The sequence below is a fragment of the Stegodyphus dumicola genome, chromosome X2 (assembly GCF_044657685.1).
Source record: "Stegodyphus dumicola isolate Sdum_Otavi_A_Nest chromosome X2, ASM4465768v1".
In the NCBI taxonomy this organism is placed as follows: Eukaryota; Metazoa; Arthropoda; class Arachnida; order Araneae; family Eresidae; genus Stegodyphus; species Stegodyphus dumicola.
Window position 1 is genome coordinate 172,760,567 of NC_140781.1, and position 24,724 is coordinate 172,785,290.

Here is a 24,724-nt window from a genome sequence, read left to right on the forward strand (position 1 = left end):
ATCCTACTGAAATATCGTGCTTGGATTCTTTGTCAGGTATTGGTGTATATTGGTTGAGACAGATAGATTTTCGCATGTTATGTCTCATGTGCAAGCAGTAATTAGAATGGTGCAAAGCATAGTATAACATCGTCAACGTATTAGACAGTGAGAAATGTGACAACACTGACTAAGAAAGGAATGCAAAAGATACAAAAGCAGATTCGAAATACATCTGTATTCTACTCAAATCAGAAGGTGAATGCCCACATGATAAGGGTAACACAAACGCAATTATCACTAGGGGATATAATCCTACTTAATTGTGATGCAGTCTCTCTACTGTATATTCATGCTCTGTACGAGATCGTCCACGAATTTCTGAGAAATTATGTTCAGTTCTTCTTGCAGGGCTGATTACAGCTATGAAAGCATTGAAAGGCACTAGCGACGGGCTGTCAAAAGTCCCCAGACCATACACCATATATTAAGTTGGAGCATACGACAGCCTTCAGAATGCCTACGCTAAGACAGGTGCTATATCTTCACTCCTTAACAAGCTAGCGACAGTTGGTATACCAAACTGTTTCCTTTCGATGATCTCAGAGGGACGACTGCGTAATCTCTGCTTTATCTAGATATTTAGACTTCCAGAATGGCTAGATAATCTAAATTTAGGAAGATTAAAGGTGTTATCTTATTCTTGAACCGGGATGATAACGCCTCATATAATATTGCAGCGGCTGCTCTATTGTCCTACAAAACTGGATGACACCCCCCTTTCCCTGTTTAGTCTTGCCAGCGACTGCTGCTATCCTTAAAGCTCAACTCCATTGCTGAGCTACTCAGTGGCGTAAAGGGGGTGTATGATGCGCCGGTCGCAGAGGGGCGCCAAACAAGATTTTCATCATATCACTGTGTTTTTTTCGGGAAGGGGGGCGCCAAAAAGGTATTTTGCCCCGGGCGCCAGTTATGCTCGCCACTCCACTGGAGCTACTCAGATCTTTTGTTTGCAACACTACAGAAGACACTGCCTCCGACGAGAAGGCATGAAAGTCCGCAAAGCGATCAAAACACCATGAGATTGTTTCGTAGTGATATCAGTGTTATAGCTAGAGACGGGCGAGGGTGGACAACTGTCCGTTCGCTGGAATTTCAAACCAGTCGAACTAACAGTATTCACCAAATTTACTGGTAGGTTTATACTCAACAAGGGACATATTTTTGGAGCAGGTAGGTACTAACAGTATTCACCAAATTTACTGGTAGGTTTATACTCAACAAGGGACATATTTTTGGAGCAGGTAGGTAGTGTAAGTGTCAGTAAATGACGTAGCCAGTCTTGGGCAATAAGCTATGAGTGGCGTTCTTTATCCTACTGAAATCCTACTGTCACTACTGTACTTTATCCTACTGTCACGGAAATGCCAAACTGACGAAGTTTTAGAGTGAAACAGTTTCCATACTTAGAAAACAGAAGGGTGTATGAAATCTGCAGTTGTCTTTAGGCGCTGAAAACTATAGCCAAGTCTTTAGCCATATTGGATGTCCAGTAATAGATTGCATGCATCTTAGGATGTCACCCACTGTCACCACCACCAGATGATGGGAGTCATTAGCATAGATATCGCATCATCTAAAGACGGCTCTCCAGTGGCCGAGCGGTAAAGCCGATACACTCGGGCCGGGGTTCGAATCACGGCGAGCAGATTGGCTGCTAACTAAGCGTTTTCATGGTTTCCATATGTGTAACCTATATACAGTCCAATTTCCCTTAGAAAGTCTTTCACGAAGCCATCCCTTCCCTTAGACAGGTAGCCCTCGAATGTTTCGCCATAACTAAATAAATTGAACCCAACTCATCATCTGTAAGAGAAGATATCAGTTCTTCATATCCTGGCGTGGTTGTTTGTGGAAAACCACTACCAGAGTTGGATTATCCATTAAGGAAAGTAAGCACGTGCTTAGGGCATCAGGTAAAGGCGGCGTTACAAAAAGGTGCTTAAAGACTCAAAGGGTCCACAAAAATAAAATTCTCACTGCAGATTTTAGAAGATACCTAGTGCACTTAATCCAAGCCCGAGAAAGAGGGAATGATGAGAAAGAGGCGTTATACTATAGATGTATGTGGAGGCAGCAAAATCTTTGAAGTGCTACGGGCATATAAAAGTCTAATTTGGCAATGAGCATTACTAAACATTCAGATAGCTGCTCCCTTTGTTCGAAATGTAATCCAAACTACTGACATGATGTGTATAGTCGCACTTTGGCCTTCTTTCAAACTTCCAGACAAAGTCGTCCAGATATTGTCTATAGAACTGTCACGCTGAGACTACAAATCGATGTTGTTAAAACCGAATGTACCGTGCAGTAGCTTCCGTTCATGTTTTGAGCATACACCATGCTTTATACCCTCTCCTACACCCCATAGATGTCATGCTACGTATATGTGCATGCTGTACAATACCGGACCCTAAGTGATCTCCTAATTGATCTTTTTGTTGCATCTTCTTGTTTGTACTAACGTTACATTAATTTCTCCATTTCATTCTTAATTTTTATTATTTATATAATTGCAGAACTGATCAGCTATCGTGGATGACTTCTTAAATCGCAATATTTTACAGGAGCGGAAGCACGCTGTCCACTAGGAAGGTTGGGATTTATGCTACTGACCGGGAAATTCGCTTAGCTACATATAGGAACTGTGTGCAGCCAAAATAAAATAAGATACTAAGTCACTAATTTTCTCTTTCCTTACCGCTTGGCTTCGTGTTCTAATTAGAAGCACGTTCGGCTGGCAATAGGGAAGTCCAGAATGCAAATCCTGGGGCGGTCATTCGCTGATATTTTCTATTTCAAATAAATACCTAAAGGCTCAACCAACTAACCAAGTGGTTCCCAAACTAAAATGTGGTAGACGATAATTCTTCACCACCAGCAGGTGGCGATTAGGTTACCACCTCCCCAACTGCCTTTTAAATGGGGAAGAATGTACGGAATTTTTTTTTTCTCAACGCATGCTTTCATGATGTAATTAGAAGCACTTCTGGATGGCAGTCTTTAAGCCCAGATTTCGAATCCAGGATAGGTCATTTCTAATATTTTTTTTTGGGGGGGGGGCTCCTAAATAAACCTGATATTATACATCACCGTTCTATGGTGCTCTACACTCATCTGCAATAGCACAATCTCAAATAGAGCTACCAGTGCTTTAATATCGAGATTAGTGTACATAGTGACTCTGAAATTGCAGTTTCGATGGTAATGGTTCAGAGGCACATGTTCTACTGTAGTGTGGATTAGGTTAACATGTCTTTCTGGAGCTGTTTCCAAAGCAGAAGGGTGCTGATCATTCTACAGATTTAAGGCGAATGATAAGGTCTTTACTGAAGCTTATAAGTTGGGTAAATCAATGTCTACATGATATTTTTTCTGATTACATACTTTGTTTTGTGTCATATGGGGACAAACTGTATACTAGTTTTTATGCCTGCTTTGAATCAGACACTAATTTTTGTTTGCAACACCACTATAGGGTTTGCAGTCATACCCTGCTACACGACACTTGAACCATTAGCATCTATGTTCACATATTGCTCAATTGATTTATTAGTTATAGCTTATGTGCATGCATTTCTTTGTCATATGTGTATGTATTTTAATATGAATCTTTTGTAAAAAATAAATTAGACTTGCATATATGCATAGGCAAGCTAGTTTGCTATACGAAAAGAAAAGAAAATTAAAAACCCTGTTCCTTAGACCATATCAACTAGCTGTTTACCCAAGTCACATATATTTCTATAGCACCAGATGTTAAATTTAAATCGACCACTTCATTTGAAAGTTATAAAATGGACATTTGTATACTATGTTATCTTTTAGTACATGCTCAGCTGTTAAATTTTTATGGCAAAGGTCCTGAGGGCTATCTGCTTAAAAGAAGAGATGCCCTTCTTTGAGCACTTTTTGAATAAAACTGACTTGTATTCGTATTAAACATAGGGAAAACTGTAAAAACAGAGATCTAGCTAACCCATTTGATAGAATTCAAACATAAATTGTATCACCAGTATTCTGTGTCTTATCTATTCGAGAACCGACACCGGTGGGTATTCTTCTAAAGCAAGATTTTGGTTTATGTTTGCATATAGATATTACTTATGCAGTAGATCATTATCAGACATATAAAAATAGTGATATCATTGAATGAAATTTAAAAAAATAATAATTCCATTTTGCTACAAACTTCATACACAGAAAACAAGAGAAATAATGCTTTGAATTTTGCTCATCAGAAGAAGCATTAAATAATACAGCACTTTTGATGAGCACAGTTAATTGGTGTGTATATGTATTTTAATCAGTGAGCTGTTCTAAAAGATTTTTCATGGAATGGTCAGACTTTCTTAATTTCTCAACCAGACTAGAAGCATTGTTCATCTGACATGAGACAAACTTAAATTAAGATATACATAATTTTTAAAACAGGGCACATAAATTTCTATATAATGGTTAACATAAATTATATTTTATGTTAGCCATTATATAGAAAACTGGCTAAATAAACAGAAAATCTAAAAAATACAGCCGCCTATTCCACAAACAAAAAAAGGACAAATAATCTTAAAATGAACTCAATGATTGCAGACTATAGTAATAACAATTTATTCAAAATGAATGTAGATACAATATTTTACTTTTAAATATGTCAAGAAACTTGTAGTGATCATCCAGCTAATTCAGTTTGCTTTTAAAAAAGTGTGCATTGAAATAAATAAATAAATAAATAAATAAAAAAAACAAGAATTTAAAGAAAAAAAGAACAAGAGCTTTTCATTATTAAAAACTGTTATGACCTAGAAGAAATCTAATCATATCCTTTCACATTACCATCCATGCACACCAATCACATAATCATCCAGCTAGTTGGAGAAAAACGGTTTTAGGTAATGAATGTATTTTGCTTTTTTAATTCCCCTGATATGAAACTCAGCCAGATCAGGTTCATGAATTTAATTGTAAAATACGGGTATTGAGAAGCAACTGTCATTGGCGAAGGGCTTGGGCACCTGTAGATGACAGTAGGAATCTGCCCCATAGTTATCCCTATGGGACGGACGGATAGAGGACTAATGTCAATTTCAAAAATATGTCTCTGCAATAATATTTTATTAAATTAATTATGTGAGGTTTGTTTGGTGCATTATGAAAAATGAGCACTATTTATGAACAACTTAAGATACTTAACAGTAAATTATCATCACATACATCACAAAAAAGAAATGTATCTCTTTGAGTGTGCATATAGTGAGCTTGGATATATATATATATATATAAGTATATTTTATTTAGTATTATAATATATTATTCTTTTTCATATTTTTATGTTAAATGATAATTCTTAAATAGATAAGAATGAATGAATTTATAAAAACAATCATCTCAATCTTTATAATAAATGACACCTAAAGGTTTTCTCAAAATTTAATACAGTTATTCCCATACATGTTGATTTGGCATCCATAGTTGTTATGGCCAAACTATTATAATGCAAATAACAGAAGAAAAAAAATACAAAATGCATTTTAAATGAGAACAGGCCACATCATGCCAAAATAATTTGTACTAAAATTCCAATCATAAGCAAAAATATACAAGTATAAAATAAAAAAATATATTGTTCTGACATCAAATACAAAACTGCTTACTTTGCTTATAGTACTTAACATTTTATTCAGGGTTAAATTAAAACATCAAAATTCTCAACATTAGAGATACAGAAAATATATTAAAAAAATGTATATGATATAGTATACAATCTCAGCATGCACAATTTATCAATTAAATTTGACTTCCTTTATACGTATTTTTCAAATCATGAGAAACAGTTTTTGGCTGATTTTTGTAATGAAACATTAGAAGATATTTTCCAAGAAGGGATGCTTTAAGGCAAACTGGCTTGCATTCATATTACACGTGGAAAAATCATGACGACGCTTATGCAGGCAGTCCATTCACCAGGATTCAAGCTATTAGTGTTCAGCTTCTCACCAGCTTGTCCACTGGCACACAACAGCCTCTTGTAATACATTATCTGCAGACATGAAATCCTTCTGTATTTATATGAAAAGAAAAAGTTATACATTCAATATTAATTACAAAACCCATTTTCATACTTGCCTACTGACAAATTATAAGTAATCCGCAACTCATGATGAGTATTGTTCCAATAGTTCCATCATAAGTTCATACTGATGTAACTCAGGGTCTTAATAAAATTATACCTTGGTATGTTTGATTATATTGTTATGAATAAGGCTTCTGTTTCACATGAAAATGGTTTAAGGAGGTATAAACTTATGTGACATTTATAAACAATTTATTTGCATACATTCACATGAATTTTATAAAATTAATACATATACATCCCTTTCATTAGTTGATAAGAACAAAAATATATACAAAATTCTTTTAATTAAAATAATGGATAAGTAACTGTTACTTATTTGAAAGAATTATTGTAAAATACAACTTAGTGAAAAATTATTATTCAGGTATGATCAGAATCCTATAAAAACAATGCATGTATGCATAAGCTGTTTATATTTTTCTGTAAAATAAACATTTGATCTGGACAACTGCATATTTTTATTTCAAGATGCTTTTTTAGTTAGGACTACCTAATATACACTAATGTTTGTGAAAATCACAACCATGAAGGAATTATGCACTTTGAACCAAACTTACATGAAATGTAAAGTGAGTTAAGACATACAAATGATTATAATTACAAAGGGATTATGCATGCATGAAATGAGAACTGGCAGTTGTAAAGGACTGTAAAGTTGTGCTGAAATCTGTTTATCATCCTCCGTCTGCAGTGAACATTTAATTTGTGCTCAGTATGCCTCGTCAACAGCAGAGGATGCCATACCAACAAGTTTGAACGAGGCCACATCGTCTGTATGCAAGAGGGTGGACTTTCATATCAAACAATCACAGTGCGCACGCAGCACAATGCCACAACAGTGATGCATGTTTGGAAGAAATGGACAGCGAGAACCAAACAAGGTGAAATCCTGGCAATGGGGCACACAACAGCACAGGACGACAAACACCTCATCTGCATGGCTGTGATGGATTGTAGAGCATCTTCTCGTATGTTAGTACAATATTGGAGCACGGTTACAAGTGTTCGTCGCTGTCTGCTGCAACATGAACTACATGCAAGGGTTCCTCTATGCAGGATTGCCCTGTCGCTGAGTAACATATGCCTCCGACTTCAGTGAGCACTGCAACTCAGTGCGTGGCGTGCTCTGTGGCAACAAGTTGCTTTCTCCAACAAATCTTGCTACAATCTGGAGTATAATGATGACAGAGTATGCATTATTTGATGCATTCCAGGCACTATATTTTAGGGGAAAAAAATGCCTGTGCACAAGCCTTCTTTAAGGTACAACAGGTTTTGCATTTTCCCCAGATATGTTGCTCAATCAGCATGCCTAGGATTTCATCGGTCAGCGACTCGCACGTACAGCTAGTGGGCCACACACTGAAACTGAACTTTCACATCAAGTCAAAGCCATTCCCCAGGATTACATTCAGAACCTATACGATTCAACGCCACGATGTGCGACTCGCACGTACAGCTAGTGGGCCACACACTGAAACTGAACTTTCACATCAAGTCAAAGCCATTCCCCAGGATTACATTCAGAACCTATACGATTCAACGCCACGATGTGTACAGGCTCTCGCTCAGCATGACAGAAACCCAAAGTAGTGATGTGATCGTTTACTTGTATCACTATCGGTAATATGCGAAATAAATTTCATTCATTTCCGACAATTCCTTCATGGTGTTGCATTTTTCACAAACATTAGTGTGTCTACAGCTTCCAGTGCCTGCTCAGCATCCTCTCGTATGTTACTGAAGATAAATGACTAACTGAAGACAATTTTTAATCTCTATTGAAATGCCCGTAATGATTCATTGCTAAGCACAGAATCTTAAATAACACTTGTCACTCCTAACAATGCCTCATTCTGCCTCTAGTCCACCATCAGAAAACTCCATCAACCTGCTGTGGAGGAAGCTCCACGTTTATAAAATCATTGCCATCATCTTCAAAGGCAGAATTACAGAGGTTCTGGGAATCCCATATTATCTTTAAATTCTTTCAAAGCTTTTCTCAAGCCTTTTCTTGTACAATGCAATCATAAAATGCTTGTTGAAATTCTACTCAGTATCAACTGTAATCTCCAAATGCGGCTTTATGAATTTGTGTCCATCATCTATACAAATTACACTGACCAAAAAAAAAAAAAAAAAAAAGCATTATCTAATTTTTAAAATTACATTATCTTTCGGCTATGCCGAACTGGATGACGAAAGGGGCAATTCTCAGAACCCGCACATTTCCAGGAAACCCGTGTAGCTAGGTTACCATTTTCACTTACTACAAAGACAACGCCAAACAATAATCGATTATCGCTCAGATTGGGACCACGTGATCCTTCAGAAGCAGAACTTTCATCTGATTGGTTCATTTCTACCCCGGACACAGTTTCAGTTGAAACATTTTTGGCGAGGTTTGAAGAAATATCACATAGACGCTACATTGTTTCTGTAGCTAGGTGGGATTCTTTTTTTTCTAAGAATCCTCCCATTTAAACCAGTGCTACCAAAAACTTGTTTCTCAGGAAAGTTCCATCTAGCAGGGACTGTTGATAGAAGTAAATAACCGCTTTAATCAACACTCACTAATAATATAGTAAAATCACAATGACCAAAATTAGCCTCAATCCACTATATGTCTAATCCGTTTTCAAAACACATGTTTCACTTTTGTGATAAGAGGAAAGTGGAATGTGGAAATGAACATGAGCTCAGCATAAGAGCGTATAGGTAGTGATCACTTTAGGTTTTCTACAAATGACATTCAGTGGATGAGTTGAATGTTGCCTTTTTTTCCCTCCGAGATAGCTAGATGGTGTTACTAGGTGTCTTAAATGTACAGTCAAAAGTCTTTAATCTGGAATGATCTATAATCCGGACCTCAAAGCTACAAACTTTCTGCACATGTTTAAACGCATGCGCATATGCGTTTAATGTATAATGGACGGTATAAGCTAAGCTAAAATTATCTATTTCAGTTAATGTTGCAGATCGCGTTGTTCCTTATTCTTCTAATTGGATCCGGCATATTATTTTTTGCAGACTGTTAGAGCAATTTTATAAAAAGTAAGCTTGAACTTTCGATTATGTCAAAAAGAGTTTCCGATTCTGGAGATATCAAAGGATTTACAAGCGAAAGCATGTTTTGATGTCCATGAAACAAAAAGTGGAATTGCTGCAAAAAATGGTTAAAGGCATGAAGAAAGTGACAGAGAGGTGATTTGTTTCTCTAACCATTCCGAAATCTGTTTATCAATTTCGCGCTGCTCTGCCGGAGAGGAAGGGGTACGTTGCAGCGCACAATGAACTGGAAGTTGATCTGTCAGCACTATCCTCATCTTCAGGGCAGATGTTTTTATTTTATTCGGCTTATAATTTCTCACTAAATGCAGTATTTCATCTCGATGTACTCCGTCTTTGATATGATTTAAATCAAATTCATCATTATAAATATCACGAATACACATGAAATAGTTTTCTGGTTGCAATTTTCTAATTTCAACTATACGTAATGTATGCTTTACACATGCGCACGTTGAAAGAAAAGTTTATTAAAGTAAACAAATAAATAAATATTAAACTTTTTTTGTAAATTTTGATACCCTTTAGATCATAATTGCTCTTTATTTCATATTTTTAATTTTATAATTTCTGCATGCCATCTTAAAAGATTTAAACTGATGAGCTATAATACAAAAAAACCGATAATCCAAAATCGCCGAAGAGTCCAAATTAAAGACTTTTGACTGTTTATGATAACCAAATGAGCACCACAGCATTTAATGGGTTAATATATGACATAATTACACAGATTGGAATTTGCTAGCAAGTTTGCCCTTGAAACAGAAAAGAAAATTAAAAATCCTGCTCCAGAGGACATTCCAGCTGGCAACTTTATGAAATTTATATACTACTGTTACGAAATGATTTGATCCAGTTTTGTGAAATTAACAAAATATATGGCATTAATGAACTATACAATCATCTGATGCATATTTTAACTTTGAATGTCAAATCAGAATAGGGATTTTTTTTTTTTGCACTGTGGCTGATTCTTACCTTTAGTCATAAAGATGATTATTATGATGCATGTTGCTTTATTGAAGACCTGCCAATGATGGATTACTATATTCCCGCCCCACTTTACAGTGCTGAAAATTATTAAAAATATTTCCCTCATTTTCCACTTTTTTCAATAAATTAATTAGAACGAGCTTTCCTATAGTTTAAAATGTATTTGTTGATGTGGTAATCATTGTCTTACTTACAAAGACAAAATCCCATAAATACATACAAAGGTTACATTGAACCTTTCTTGTAATTTTTTACCTTAATGCCAACTTAACACAACTGTTGAAACACAGTGAAGCAAACACAAACTGACATTCATTCTATGATTTCAGCTGCATACTCAACTTCTCGCCTACGACTCTGCAGTTGTGCAATTCTAAGATGTTTCTTCAAGTAAAAAATTGGTCGATGTGTACATGGATACCGAGGATGTGTAATTCTTAAAAACGCACCAAGCAGTCGGTGATTTTTCATTGTTTTTCTTGAAGTCCTGTTTTAGATATTTTTGCATGTTTACAGAATTAATTCAAATTTGTAACCGGCGATATGATGAGTCAGCGATTTTCTAAATCACACGAAAACAATCGATTTGGTGACTTGGCAATTTTTTTAAAACTCGCCAATCTGGACCATAATATCTAGTTTTACCATATTGCTGTTGTGAAAAGACATGTTTCAAGACGAGTACAAGTTTAACAATTTAAAAATACTGTAATCCTAAAAACAAATCATATGGACCATGGCAGACAAAAAAATAAGAAAGGCACTGCAAAAGCATATGGTTAGACATGGCCAGAATCTCATAAAAATTGCACACATTAGCTTCTTGGCAAAACATACTTTGGCTCAACTTCGATGTTAATGTTTCTGGTTAAGTAGAAGCAACATTAAAACTGGTTTGCAGTAAATGCTGCCGAATGAACACATAACTGAAATATTTGCTGATATTAAGAAAAATATTAATTTGTTCAGCTAGACATTTAGCACCAATGCTCATCCAATAACAACAAAATTATAAATTTGTTCACAGAATGTAATAAGAAATTTGTGTAAATAAGTACATAAGCAACAACAACAAAAGGCACATCAATATCACTGCCACACCATACAATTACGTTTGAATAAGAAAACAGAGTTATACGCACAGCATTAAAAGAATACCTTTGAAGTACACCATATTCATTTCTTACCCTGAATCGAGCAGAACCATGTAATTATTTAATCTGCAACTACATTTTGAAATTTAATAATACACATTTTGTACCGAAATTAAATAATTACAAATATAGTTTTTACTAACCTATACATGCAGAAATTCAGGGAAAAAAGATCGCCAGATCGCATTTACCAGTTTGCTTTAAAAAAATGAATTAACATAAATAATTACAATTGAAAACCTATTCATTTAAGCAAATAATGGATTATAAATTTTAATTTTACCTTACAATCAAGAATGAGAATAGCCACATCACACCCACACCACGCTGCATATAGGCAAGAGAACATTAACTGGGCTGAATAACAAAACAACCATCACAGCAAAAGCTACTGCTTCTTGCTGCAATTTTTAATTTCGCTACAAATAACAGAATAATACTAGAATTGCTTACAATAAGTGTACATAGAATGTTAGGCTTTTGGTATTAATATTACACGCTCTAGCTCGGCTGAAGTTAATATGTTAATGTTTCTGGCTAAGCATGTTCAACTAGATGCATTATTAAAACTGATTTCCAATAACGTCTGGAAAGTTGAGGGCAGATAACCAAAATATTTGCTCAGCCAGATATTTAACATTACTATTAATACGATATCAAAGAGAACATGAAAAAATGAGTATATTTGTTCAAAAGAACACAGAAATACAAGAATATATTACATTTCGCAGTATTTAAAGAAAAATGGGTGAATAAGTACATAAACGACACGAATTTTTTTTCTTCCTTTTAACTGCACACACAAACCAATAAACTATATACAATTCATAAATAATTTTGTATTCAAAGATAATTAAATATTTACAAAATCAAAAATAATTCTTACCTATACATTCAGCAGAAAACGAATTATGCTTATAATTGCGGTCTGTGCAAGAAAAAAAATAATGATTAAAATTAATCAAAAAGACTATTCATTTAAGTGGAAAAAGCATTAGAATTTTAATTTATTTGAATTTCAACTTAAAATTTGGAACAATAGATATCACTTGTATACTCACCACTACACCATCCCACCACGTTCGAGAACAAAATGGCGCTCGATTCGCATGGCACATTGGAGGCATGTTCATGTGCAGATGGTCTCTGCGCAACCAGTCGTACATTTAGCATTTACCATGTTTGAGCTAGCCGTCCGACGTCGTACGGGTAGATACTTCCTTCCAGAGCTGTAGTAAGATAAAACCGCAGACGTTGGAGCTAAAAATCGATCTAAAACTGGGAAAACATTTTAATAGTCCTTTCAAAATTGAAAAAAAAAAAAAAAAAAAAAAAAACTCTGCTTTATCTCTCTAAAGAATTTAATATCATTTACAGCCGTTTAGCAGATTTACAAAACACAACAGCAGCATGTATATTACACATGTAACACATTACTCGAGATAGTGGATTGCATTAAAATTTCTCTTCCTTTTTCTTAGTGTCTTTAAATGCAATTTCTCCATGTTCTTCTGAGGGGTAATAAAACTAATATTTTTTCATTATCTTTTGTTTTGCCTTTTATCTCTTCTTTACATTTCATTCAGTCACAAAACTTTCCCTTTTCTAGCCATGCCTTTAACTTGCGTATTGGTCGGTTTTCTTTTAATGGGTCAAAAGACTTTGCGGTTCAGTGTAAGCAGCTATTATTTGTTTTGTCTTTCTGTCTAGCACTGTTAACTTTTCGTGGCAGAGCGGTTCGATGTGTGAACGATGGTTGCTGAGCATTTGGGCAGTGCTTGGTTTGAAGCTGAATGGAGGGAATTAGATTGCAAAAATGAAAAAAAGTCGAGCCCTCTTGCAGCACCCAACGGTTTAAAGTGTAAAACGGTGTTTGATGTTGTTAGAACTGGGTAAGAAAATTATGTTTAACACACTACGCCTAATGTAAATAATATTATTGAAGTAGCTTGTACGTAAAAAGATATCGGTAGGTATATTAGGTGTTTTCCTAACAAAGAGTAATGTAGTTTCGGGTCAGGTCTTAAGTGGTGTCATGCTTTGAGAAATGGTACTTCCACAGTAGAAAGATATTTCAAGGGCAACAATTTTCAGTGAACTTTTTCTTTCATGTTTCCTAAGTCATGCCATAAATTACTACAAAGATAAAATCGATTGCATGTGTCTGTTTTATAAACACTCATATCAATATTATTACATACTTAATTGCATCTGTTAGCTTTGTTTAATTTCATTTTGTTCTAGTAGTATTCTTTAACTCCCCCCTTTTTTTTTGCTCTGATGTGTGTTCTTGTACCATGTTATATGAGAACTTAATAGGCACTGTAAATGTTATATATTAGATGATGCATTTATTTGCAATTGTTTAGATTAAAATCATTAACTATTACATAGTTAATTATTAATTTACTTGTTTAGATTAAAATCAGTAACTATTTTAACTGTCATAGGTACCTTTTTGGCTAGGAATTTCAAAAGAGTTATTAATTTTCTGTAGCTATGACTAAAATTTCTGGTACTTTTCTGTTATCGAGACCGGATTCAGAAATGTATGCATGTGTCTATGTATGTATATATGTTCATATATATGTATATGTATACACACACATTCATGCTTACATAATATACATCTACATGCATGCACATACGTACATAAATTTCTGGATCCAGTCCCCCCCCCCGATAACAGAATAGTACTAAATTTCTGACCTCATTGCATTAGGATTGCATTTTCCCCCATCTTCTCTATATTTTTTCTTGTATATCTAAAAGAATTGCACTTTTCTTTTAATGACCAGAATGTACTCTTTGGGGCAGGTAATTGTAAACTGCATTGATATTTATAAGTAGTTAACAGCATTGAATAAAATTTGGGAAAAAATTATGTGAAGAATTCATCTTTATTGGGACAAAAAGGTTGTTTGTCCAAAGCAGTAGAGAATGATTTTGATTAATTAAAGAATTGCATGATAACTTCTGTTACAGTCTATAGAAACTGGTTCAGATTTTAACAGTTGCCAAATAGAGCTCTTTTAAAACCTCTGGTATATGTGCCCAGCATGCAGACCACCACACCACAACAGCATGCCAAGAAGGCAGGAGGAATACCTTATATACTCCCCCTTTTAAAGGGCGACTGGGGTTTTTAGGGGACCCAGTTGCCAAACCCTGGGTGAGAAAAATCATCATTCACAACCCTTTTAGTTTGGGCACCACTGTAGAGACATTAGGTATTTTGGAAGCAGGCAGGATGAAAAATTAGCAACAGCTTCGCCGGGAATCAGAACACTTACCTCTGGAATACGCGCCCAGCGTGCAGACCATGACACCACGAAGACATGCCAAGAAGGCGGGAGAAATACCTTATAAGTTTATCAATAGAGATGGCAGAGTGAAAAATAATAACATATTTCTATAAAAATATTCTAATGTTTTTAACTAGATATCTCTTGAATTAAATGCATTTTACTTAAATTTAACCAGATTAAAACATGAAAAATAATATTCTTAACAGTTGCATTTGTCGCTTTTAAATAGCTTATTTTGGTAATCAGTAACAGTCAGATTGAATTTGAAAGATGGTTGATCTTTGGATTATGGTAACTTGGCGAAAATTTGGCGACCAACTCTGCTACAGCAACCCCCATTTTTTTTTCGCCGCCATTTTGTTTTCACGAAGTAAAGACATGTTTCTTTTCTTTTTATTTACTCAACACTTTTTCCAACAATCTGCTAGCCGAATTACACTTATGCTAGAAATTTTATGGAACAAAACTGCTTAATCATGACAAATATTAACTGCAAAATTGGGAAAAAGTGCAGAATCGTAAACTCCTTGCCGCGTTTTTCAAAATCGCACATACACAGTAACCATGTACACGTCGACTTATTTTTACTTAAAAAAACATCCCAGAATTGCACAAAAATGGCATTGCGCACACTCTTGACTTTATCTATCTACACAGCTATTTTCTCATAAATTACAAAAATTTGCACGAAAATGCAGGAAAATTTTGTGAATCTTTAAACTCGGTAAAAAGCACATATATATGAAATTACCTGATCGCGAAAAAGTATATACCCTATCCAAGGATGAACATTTCCACGTATAATATAAATAAAGTATCCAAAAACGTTTAACTCTAAATTATCTATTATAAACGTCACCAACGAATTCATAACAAAACATTAAAAATGGTTACAAATACTTAGTGTCAAATATTTAAATTATTTCCATGCACGTTTACTTCCACTCAAACGTATACCAAATTGCTACAAAACATATAATTCACAAAATAACTATCATTTAATTAAAATATAATTAAACCATGTACACGTCGACTTATTTTTACTTAAAAAAACATCCCAGAATTGCACAAAAATGGCATTGCTCACACTCTTCACTATATCCATGTACACTGCTTTTTTCTCATAAATTAGAAAAATTTCACGAAAATGCATGAAAATTTTGTGAATCTTTAAATTCGGTAAAAAGGACATATATGAAATTACCCGATTGCGAAAAAGTATATACCCATTCCAAGGATGGACATTTGCACGTATAAAATAAATAAAATATCCAAAAACGGTACTTACGTATTATCGCAACCAGGTTGGCGCGATTTGTAAGTTTGAGTAAAAAAGTATGAATAGAAAGAAAATGTACATTTATTAATTACAGATAATTTTTAATACAGTTTTTTATATTATTTTGTTTTAAAATATAAAATAGCAATTAAACCCTTCTGGTTTCGAATTTGAATAAGTTGCAGAATTATTTTTTCGGCAGAAATCTTTTGGCTATTGCTTTTAGCACTGATTGAAAACCGTCTTCGCCATTAACAGCTTGAGCTTGGTGCCATATAAATTCAATAAGGTATGAGTCAAGATGATGACGGGCTGTTCCTCTCTGTTTTTGTTGCGCCATTTGGTTGAGCCCCACATGCGCTCTACATGTTATGTGTGAACGCCTGTGTTGGGATCCACAAAGTTATATTTGTGATGAACAGTTCCATGCAGAAATCCAGCATTTTCGAACTCACTTATATTGTATCCTTTCCAGCAATCCGAATAAATGATGCTTCCTTCCTTGATATTTTCGCAAATTTTTTCCATGAGGGTAACGGCGCTTCTGTTAGGTACAGTAACCAAAAAAGTCTCTTTCTTTTCTGGGCAAATTCCGCCGAAAACCCATTGCTGTGGTATTACACGCCCAGTGTTATTTTTTCTTTTTACAAAACTACGTATAATGCGTAGGGTTGTCGTAAGTAGGGTCGCCAAATTTGGCGATTTATGCGAATTTTGGCCTGGTTGCGTTAATACGTAAGTACCCCAAAAACTTTTACCTCTAAATTATCTATTATAAATGTCACCAACGAATTTATAACAAAACATTAAAAATGATTACAAATACTTAATGTCAAATACTTAAATTCTTTCCATGCACATTTACTTCTACTCAAACGTATTTCAAAATCCTACAAACATATAACTCTCAAAATCACGATCATTAATTTAAAATATAATTAAATTAAAAAACACTACTTAAAATATAAATAAGTACATACATTAAATTAATAAAAATTAGCTTACAATCCTAATTACTTTAAACTAAATCATTGCTAATAACAATTTTCCAATAATACCATATTAATTTATTTACTCCTTACATTTAGAACAATGCATAAATATAATATCCTCAAATAATTAAAAATACTAACTTACCTAATCTTCTACAGAATCTTGAGTGCATGACGGATCACAAAATGTCCATTTTCACCAGGTTTCTTGCACCACCATTCAAACTATCTGTAATATCCTTCCTTTCACACAATCTCATTTCATTCCCACATATTGGACATTCATACTTATCCGCAATTAAGCAATTCATTTCAATTACACAAAAACGCAATAAAAATTTCGGATTTACTTTATATACGGCCATGGGATCCAAATATTAAACAACACTGTTTCACAGAACATAGAATGAAACTACTGCTATAAAGTACAGCAGATATTTTTACAAATATACCCCCTTTTCCGATTAAAGAACAGTGATTCGTCCATTAATGTTACATGACTTATCTCATGATCTCTCATTTCCCTCACACAAAATAATGCGTAATCGGAACTGAGTACTTCTCACATTATTCCCAAAGTCCTAGGTAGTAACCTTCTTCCAAAATGTCGCCAAACTACCTGTTACCATATTCCAAAGATCAGCCTGAAAGATAAATAAATATCAATAAAAATATATTTACAAGTGCCCCTTGGTGATTTTTGGCGGTACATGGACACAGAGTTTGTGCAGTTCTTTGACTTGTTATTTTGCCTTTGTAGCGGCAATTTTTGGGTTAAAAAATTGCTGCTACACAAATCCAAAATAACAAGTCAAGGAGTTGCACAAACTTGGCACTGCACACTCCCTTGACTTGTCCGTACACATCGATCTATTGTCACTTAAAAAGTCAAGGGAGCAGCCAGCAAAAAATATATAATCTCAATCAACTACATTTTAAGTCAAACAATGAAATAACATAAAAAAGGAAATTCATCTTAGCACTACACAAAGGAAATATCCACTTACCTTATTAAGAATTTCCGTGTCTTCAGTCAAACAAAATTCCTTAACAGCATCCAGAAACTTTCTAAAATTATCTGAACTAGAATCTGTATACTGGCATCGGCACATATATTCACAAAAATAAGAGTCAAAAATATCTTCCGTAGAGTCAGTATTCTTCGACGTTCGACCAAGCGCATTTCCTTCGTACAAACAGGACACTTAATATGCCTACTAAGTAAACCTTCATTTACATAGCAGTCAATTAATGCTTTTCCCCTTCCGTTCTGAATCGTACAGAAACTTCAAATTAATCTTACCGCGTTCAGCCATTTTACCACGTAAACCACAAAATAACAGCGGACTTCCTAACCAACATCCAACACACAAACAAGCCTTTACAAATCTTTTCCCATCATTCAAATTCACCGCAGTCATGCAACCAATTACGTCATAATAGGATTTCCATAGCATTCAACTATCCAGGTTTCCATAAATGAAGCAACAGCTTAGCGATAATCCAAGGGGCACCCTTAAATATACTTTAAGCTAAATATCTTATATTTTGCCGAATGGCAACAGATTCAAATGAAAAGTGAAACAATGCATTCAAGTGAATAGACTAAAATTGGGTTTCGAAAAAACTGAGTTAATGAGTATGATGCGAGATTTTATTTGGAAATAGATAAACAGTGGTGATGGAACATAAAAAACTATGAAATGCAATTTAAATTTTTTTATGTGTTACTTATCTGTAATTTTTATTTATTCATTATCTGAATAAATAGCAATCCCTTTCTTCAGCTTTCACTAAATGATGTTCCTTTCAATGCTTTTGAATGTTAGGTAAAATTATAGTTTAGGATGTTAATGCATAAAATGTTAAGGAACTAGGCTAGTACCTCTAGTGCATTAATGGCATCCCACTGATTGGCATGATTTCCGCCAACTTTCATGGTCAGCCGTAAAATACTTAAAAAATTGCTGTTAGTTATATTAATGCTGCCTAGTATCATGATCTCATGTAATCAAATAAGTAGACAGAGCTGCCCAGAATGGATAATGGTTAGTGATGCTGACTGTCATACCTGCCTGGTCTCGAAACCTGAACAAGACATGGATGTTTGTAAGCATATAATGTCTGTGTGACAAGAAGGTACTCATAATACATGCTGAGCTGAAATCTTATTCATAGGTTGGGATAGAGGACTCTGCCCTCAGAGTGTTCTAAGGGAGAATACCCCTAGGATATTCTTCCTTGGAATTCTAATTAGGATTGAAGCTTAGCACTTAGCAAAAACTTGGTGATATTTAATATGGCTACATGGATGGACAGGTGCTGGCCTTGCTTTAGCTTATACCATAAAAGAAACAACGTGTAAGTAGACAGAATCATATAACAAGTTTTACTCAAGTTTAAATAAAAAATCTTTAACAAATTATTTGCCTACTTGTATTTAAGTAGGTAAGGTCATTAAACAACAGTTGTTTTTTTAATTTTCATTTGATTTCTGGTGGTAAAACAAGTTGGTGACTACGATATTGTTTTCTACAAGTAGTAATATAATGGAAAGGTAAGGCACAGGGTCATAAAAAAAATTATTGTTCTAAGGAATTGCATTTCCTTCTGTGCATTTTTGTGATATAAGTAGTTAGCACATCTCGTTAACATTTGAAAGATTAATGTTCAAATCGTAGGGGCAAGGGCAGAGTTGTTTTTTATGCTTCCACTCTCTCTAAAATGCCTAGTAATCTGTTATAATATATATACTACAATGTGAAGATATCTGAATTAAGTATATTTAATACTAATATCAATGTACAGCTAATGCAAAATTGTATAAATTCAGAGTATAACTTTTTATTTTTGATGAATTTCTTTTTAGAACATAATAGTAATTAATCCTTCTATTTTATGCAAAATTGGATGTCTTCAATTCAAATAAAGTTTAAGATAAAATTGACTGGAATTGTTGGGAGGGGATTCAGAAATTTACATTAATTTTTCCGTGCATATTTTTATATGTAGATTTTTGTTAATATTCTATATACTTAATGAAATTGCCTAAGTTAGCTGAAAGAAAGGCATCGTATTGCTGGTGAAATTATTTTGTAAATATGCTTGTATTTATTTATGATCCCATCTTTATTCAAAATTGTGGCATAAATTCAGATTTGGCATGATGATTACATAAATGTATCCTTCAAGTATATGTACCACTCTTATATCTAGAATTTTGATAATGGCACAGATTTGCTATATCACTGACGATGGCATGATGGCTAGTAAATGCTGGCTATTATAATGTTGTACTCCAGTTTGAATCGCATGTAAGGCATTTGTGTTGGTGAAAGTGTAACATCTTCACAAAATCTCTTGATCTGAAAGACTTGTTAAAATAGTAGTGATAAGAGAAGATATTATGAAATCCTTGAACTGCATTCACTAACAGGTCTATATATTTTGATTGTCTTTGAGGGCTGGAAGCATGTAGGGCTTCTGCCTGATGGTTGAATCATTTTGGACCTTGAACTTTAAAGCTAATTAGCTTCAACTGCAATTGAATACTCATATAAATAATTATATATAAAAGGCTTAAAATTTCAGTCTTCAATACAGATAAATATAGTAATTTCAATGATTTATTAAATAAATCATTGAAATTTGAGATAAATTATACTAATTTAAGTATAATTTCTTCATGAAACTTATTTAAACATAAAACTAGAGTTTACAAAGCAATGAAATACTTTTGGTTTACATCAGTTCATTGTGTTACGTTACATTTCCTCATACATGGAACATTTCTTGGAATTTTGTTCACATACGTAGGGTTCTTTTTCATCACTAACCTGAGTTTGATGTCACAGGTGTGTCACAATAGCTGAAAGCAATTCTTAGCCATTTTTTACCTTGCTTCTGATTGACTAAGCAATCCGCAGTAAATATTATTTTGGATCTTGGAGTGAAAAGGTACACATTGGAGTTTCCTTTTAAACTGCATCTTCAAGAGCACATACCTAGGAAAAAATTATGTGTCTTGCATTTTTCAGTGTGATAGAGATTTAATGTGATTGGAAATATATATACTGAAGAAAAGCAACTTTAATTTGGCACAGGTTTTGAATAAAACTGTTGATTTAGGAAGTGATCAAGGTATAAATTGCTGTCCTCCAGGCATAAAAAAAGAATTTCTGGTTGTGGTAAAATTTTTTTTGCTTCTGTAGAAGAGAAACCTGTGTCTCAATGTCTCTCAGATGGATAATAGTTTAGCATTATATGCCGAACATTTTTTTTTTTTTTCTAATTAAAAAATTTTTCATTTGCTAATCCTAAAGCTTTGAAAACTGAAATGAATTTTATAGAATAACAGAATTCAGCTTACTGGGATAAGAATACCTGAAATCAATGGTGTAGTACTTGGTTTCTGATCATAGTGCTTTGAGTAATAAACACACTCTGGAAGTACTGCAGTGTGAGCGATCAAATGCTTGCATATTTGTGCTACAGTTATGCAGCATTGCTAAGTTGCATGTAGGCATTATAGTATTCATCTTAATTTACATATAAATTCGTTATCCAACTGCTGAGTGAAATAAAATTGATTGATTTTTATTTCTACTGTTGTGTATAAATGATCATTTGCTACATAATAAGAATTTTAAATTATTTCTGCTGTTGTCTACAAATGATCAGTTACTACATAATAAGAATAGATTAATCAAATAGGCTATTGCTAGTTTGTTACATATTTGTTTAGTTTTTAATTATCCAAAAGTATATCGTTACAGAGATTCTTTTTGGTTCATAGAAAAAATAAATAAATTAGTGTATGAATAAAATAATCTGTTACTTAACTAATTTAAATTAATTTTCTTTTGTTTATCTTTTTCCAGCTAATTAATTGTTATATTTTTTAAAATTATTAAATTTGAGAAATGTATTGAAGTATCTATCTTGTTTAGTTTTTTTTAAATAATCACAATTATAATGACCCCATTATCATAGTACAAATGTTTCTGAAAATTTTATGCTGTTTGAGAACAACTGATTACACATATTTCTGAATATAAGCTGAGAGAGCATTTTTTTCTTCAGAAATTTATCCAAAAGTCAAAACTCATATATAAACCAAAATGGAAAAAAAATATATATATATATCACTAACGTTCAAGCATATCACCATGATTGTGAGAGTATTGCCAAGCAGGTAAAACAGTTGAAATATTTTCCAATTAATTTGCTGTAAAATAAAACTCCAGATGCTGATGACGGTAGTTTTAATTCTTGTAACCCTCTGAAGCTAGCACATTTTTTCCATTCATTCTGGCTCACCAGCGGCTGAGGGGTAAAGTGGCATTTTCATATTGGGATTACGGCAAAACACACTAGGGCTGTATGCCAAAGGTAAGAGGCATCTTCATGGAGGACTTTCTAAGGAAAACTGGGTTGTATACACATTATACATGGGAAATATGTTACACACATTACACATAAAAATGCCTATGCAGCGAGTCCATTCACCTGAAATCAAACCCAGGTCAGAACTACCAGTGATCAGCAGCTTTACTGCTCAGCAGCTGGTGGACTCCTGGGCATTTTCTTGGTTTTCCCTGTGCATAGTGTGTTTATGAGCCAGTTTCCCTTAGAAAGTCTTCCACGGAGGCATCCTTTCCCATAGACAGATAGCCCTGTAGTGCTTTGCTGTAATCAAATAAACCAAGCTAAGCTGTTTATTTCTTGTCTGGTATACGATCTGTGGGGTCTAATTTTATGTGTCTTTTTTTTTTTTTTTTCAAAGGATGAGCAGAAAGAGAAATTCTTATTCAGCAAATGTCAAACTACAGGTGATCACGTTTGTTAAATTCTAACAACAATGTGGCTGCTCAGTATCGCCAACATCAGATTTTTCGTTTTAGTGATAACGTAATAAACCAGTAATATAAACAATTTCAGAAATAAAATAACCTATTTGCTTAAAACGACTAAATCATTTCATTTAAAATTATTTTTTTTCATAAACTTAAGAAAAAAACTGCTATATTTGGCATTTTATTGCTTGTGCCCAGCTCACGGAAAAGTACCTATGTTTTTTGCTAGATAAGCGGATCCATAAGCTGACCCCTGTAATTTAACTTTAGAAAAAAATTCTAAAAATTCTGAGCTTGTGCACAGATGCCTATGGTAGGTATTAAAGTTTAATATTTTCCACCAATAGGTTTGTCTACTTTCATCTTATTTAAATATTAAGCCTTCAGTACTTTTCTTTTTCTGGTAAAGATTTTCTTCTAAATTTTCATTTTTGTAGCAACAATGTTCTTTTGACACAAGGTAACTTGGTACATGCAAAAACTCATGTTTCAACTAATGTTGTGCATATTCTTGTATTTTGCATTTTACTCATATTGTGTATTATATAAATGTGTGAATATTTGTTATGAGAAACTTCTTTATACAAATTTATTATAATTATATCTATATATGCAATTATTTGATTTTTTTTAATGAAAAATTAATTTGTTTCAGCAATTTCAATGTCACAGAAGTCCATAGACATTCTAGTTTTAAAATATGTGTGTACCAAACTAGAGTGTTATTTTTGTTGGAAAGTTGTATATTAAGGAGGTTTTTCATTACAAAATTGAATTTGGCTAGAAGTTATAAATAAATGACTTTGATTAATAAAATGTTTTCTTTTGTGAAATTCAATAGAAGCTGTGATCTAAAATTTTATCTGAGCAATAAATTGGAGAGTAGCCTGGCATAAACCATTTACCCTTGATTTTATATATTAATTTACTGAATAATTGCTCTGAACTACTTTTTTAAATGCATTTCCCGTGAATGAGATAATATCCTGTTGATATAATCATGTGTTTAACTATTCATTTTTTGGGGGCAACAATCAGCAAACATATAATACTAAAGGTAAGGATGAAAAAAGATCTGACAGAATGGTGCACAGAAAATTTTCTTATGTAAGATTTTAGGAGACTTGTTTGAATAGTTAAAAATTGTTGCTGTCGGTTTTTAATAAAATTGTGTTTCGATTCTTATTCACACTGAAAATAATTTTATTTACTTTTACCTTTTAAAATTTCTTACATAAGTATTGCCAGCAAAACCTCTGAAAAGTGGTGATAAATTTTGACAAATTTTGTCTTACTTTAATATTATAGCATCTGCTTTCATTGCATTTTTATTTTTATTTGATTTTTTAATGTATAAATTATTTTCAAGATAAACCGTAGTTCTCATGCTTGTTTCATATGACCCAGCTCGACATAAAACCTCTTTCTTAAAATTCTGCTTTGAGGTGCCCTTGTACTGTATTTCATATTATATTCAATTTCTCAATAGGTTGATGGCATGGGCATTTTTCATGCTATTCCTTGTAGTGGAACTTATACTGGAATTTATATTCTTATACAAAATCAATGTTTACCAGTGACCGCATTGTTAAGAACATGGGATAACAGTAATTTTATTCAGTTCGTAGCTTAAGAATATGTTAGCTGTGTGACGTTTTCATGGTGCATAAACCTAAAAACCACCTGCTAGTTTCTCTTAGAAAGTCTTACACAAAGGCATTTTTATAAAACACATAGTCAAATGCTTTACTGTAATAAATTATCTTCTTGCCTTCATTAAAGACAAATAGTTCATATATTTTGCAGCAATAATTAAATAATCTATTACCTACCAGTAAGCCTTTTTATGATTAATTTTTCAAAGTTTGAAAGTGTTTAAGCACATGTTATGAAGAGATT

The 24,724-nt window shown here is 33.5% G+C and overlaps 1 protein-coding gene across 1 annotated transcript in view; it reads left to right on the forward strand.

Annotated features, from left to right (window-relative positions):
* Positions 1 to 13,010: 13,010 nt before the first annotated feature.
* Positions 13,011 to 24,724, forward strand: part of LOC118192228 (uncharacterized) — a 115,144-nt gene continuing 103,430 nt past the window's right edge. The window contains exon 1 of the mRNA XM_035363141.2: positions 13,011 to 13,283. Coding sequence (XP_035219032.1) covers positions 13,144 to 13,283 — 140 coding nt within the window. The 5' untranslated portion in view covers positions 13,011 to 13,143. The remainder of the gene's footprint in view (positions 13,284 to 24,724) is intronic.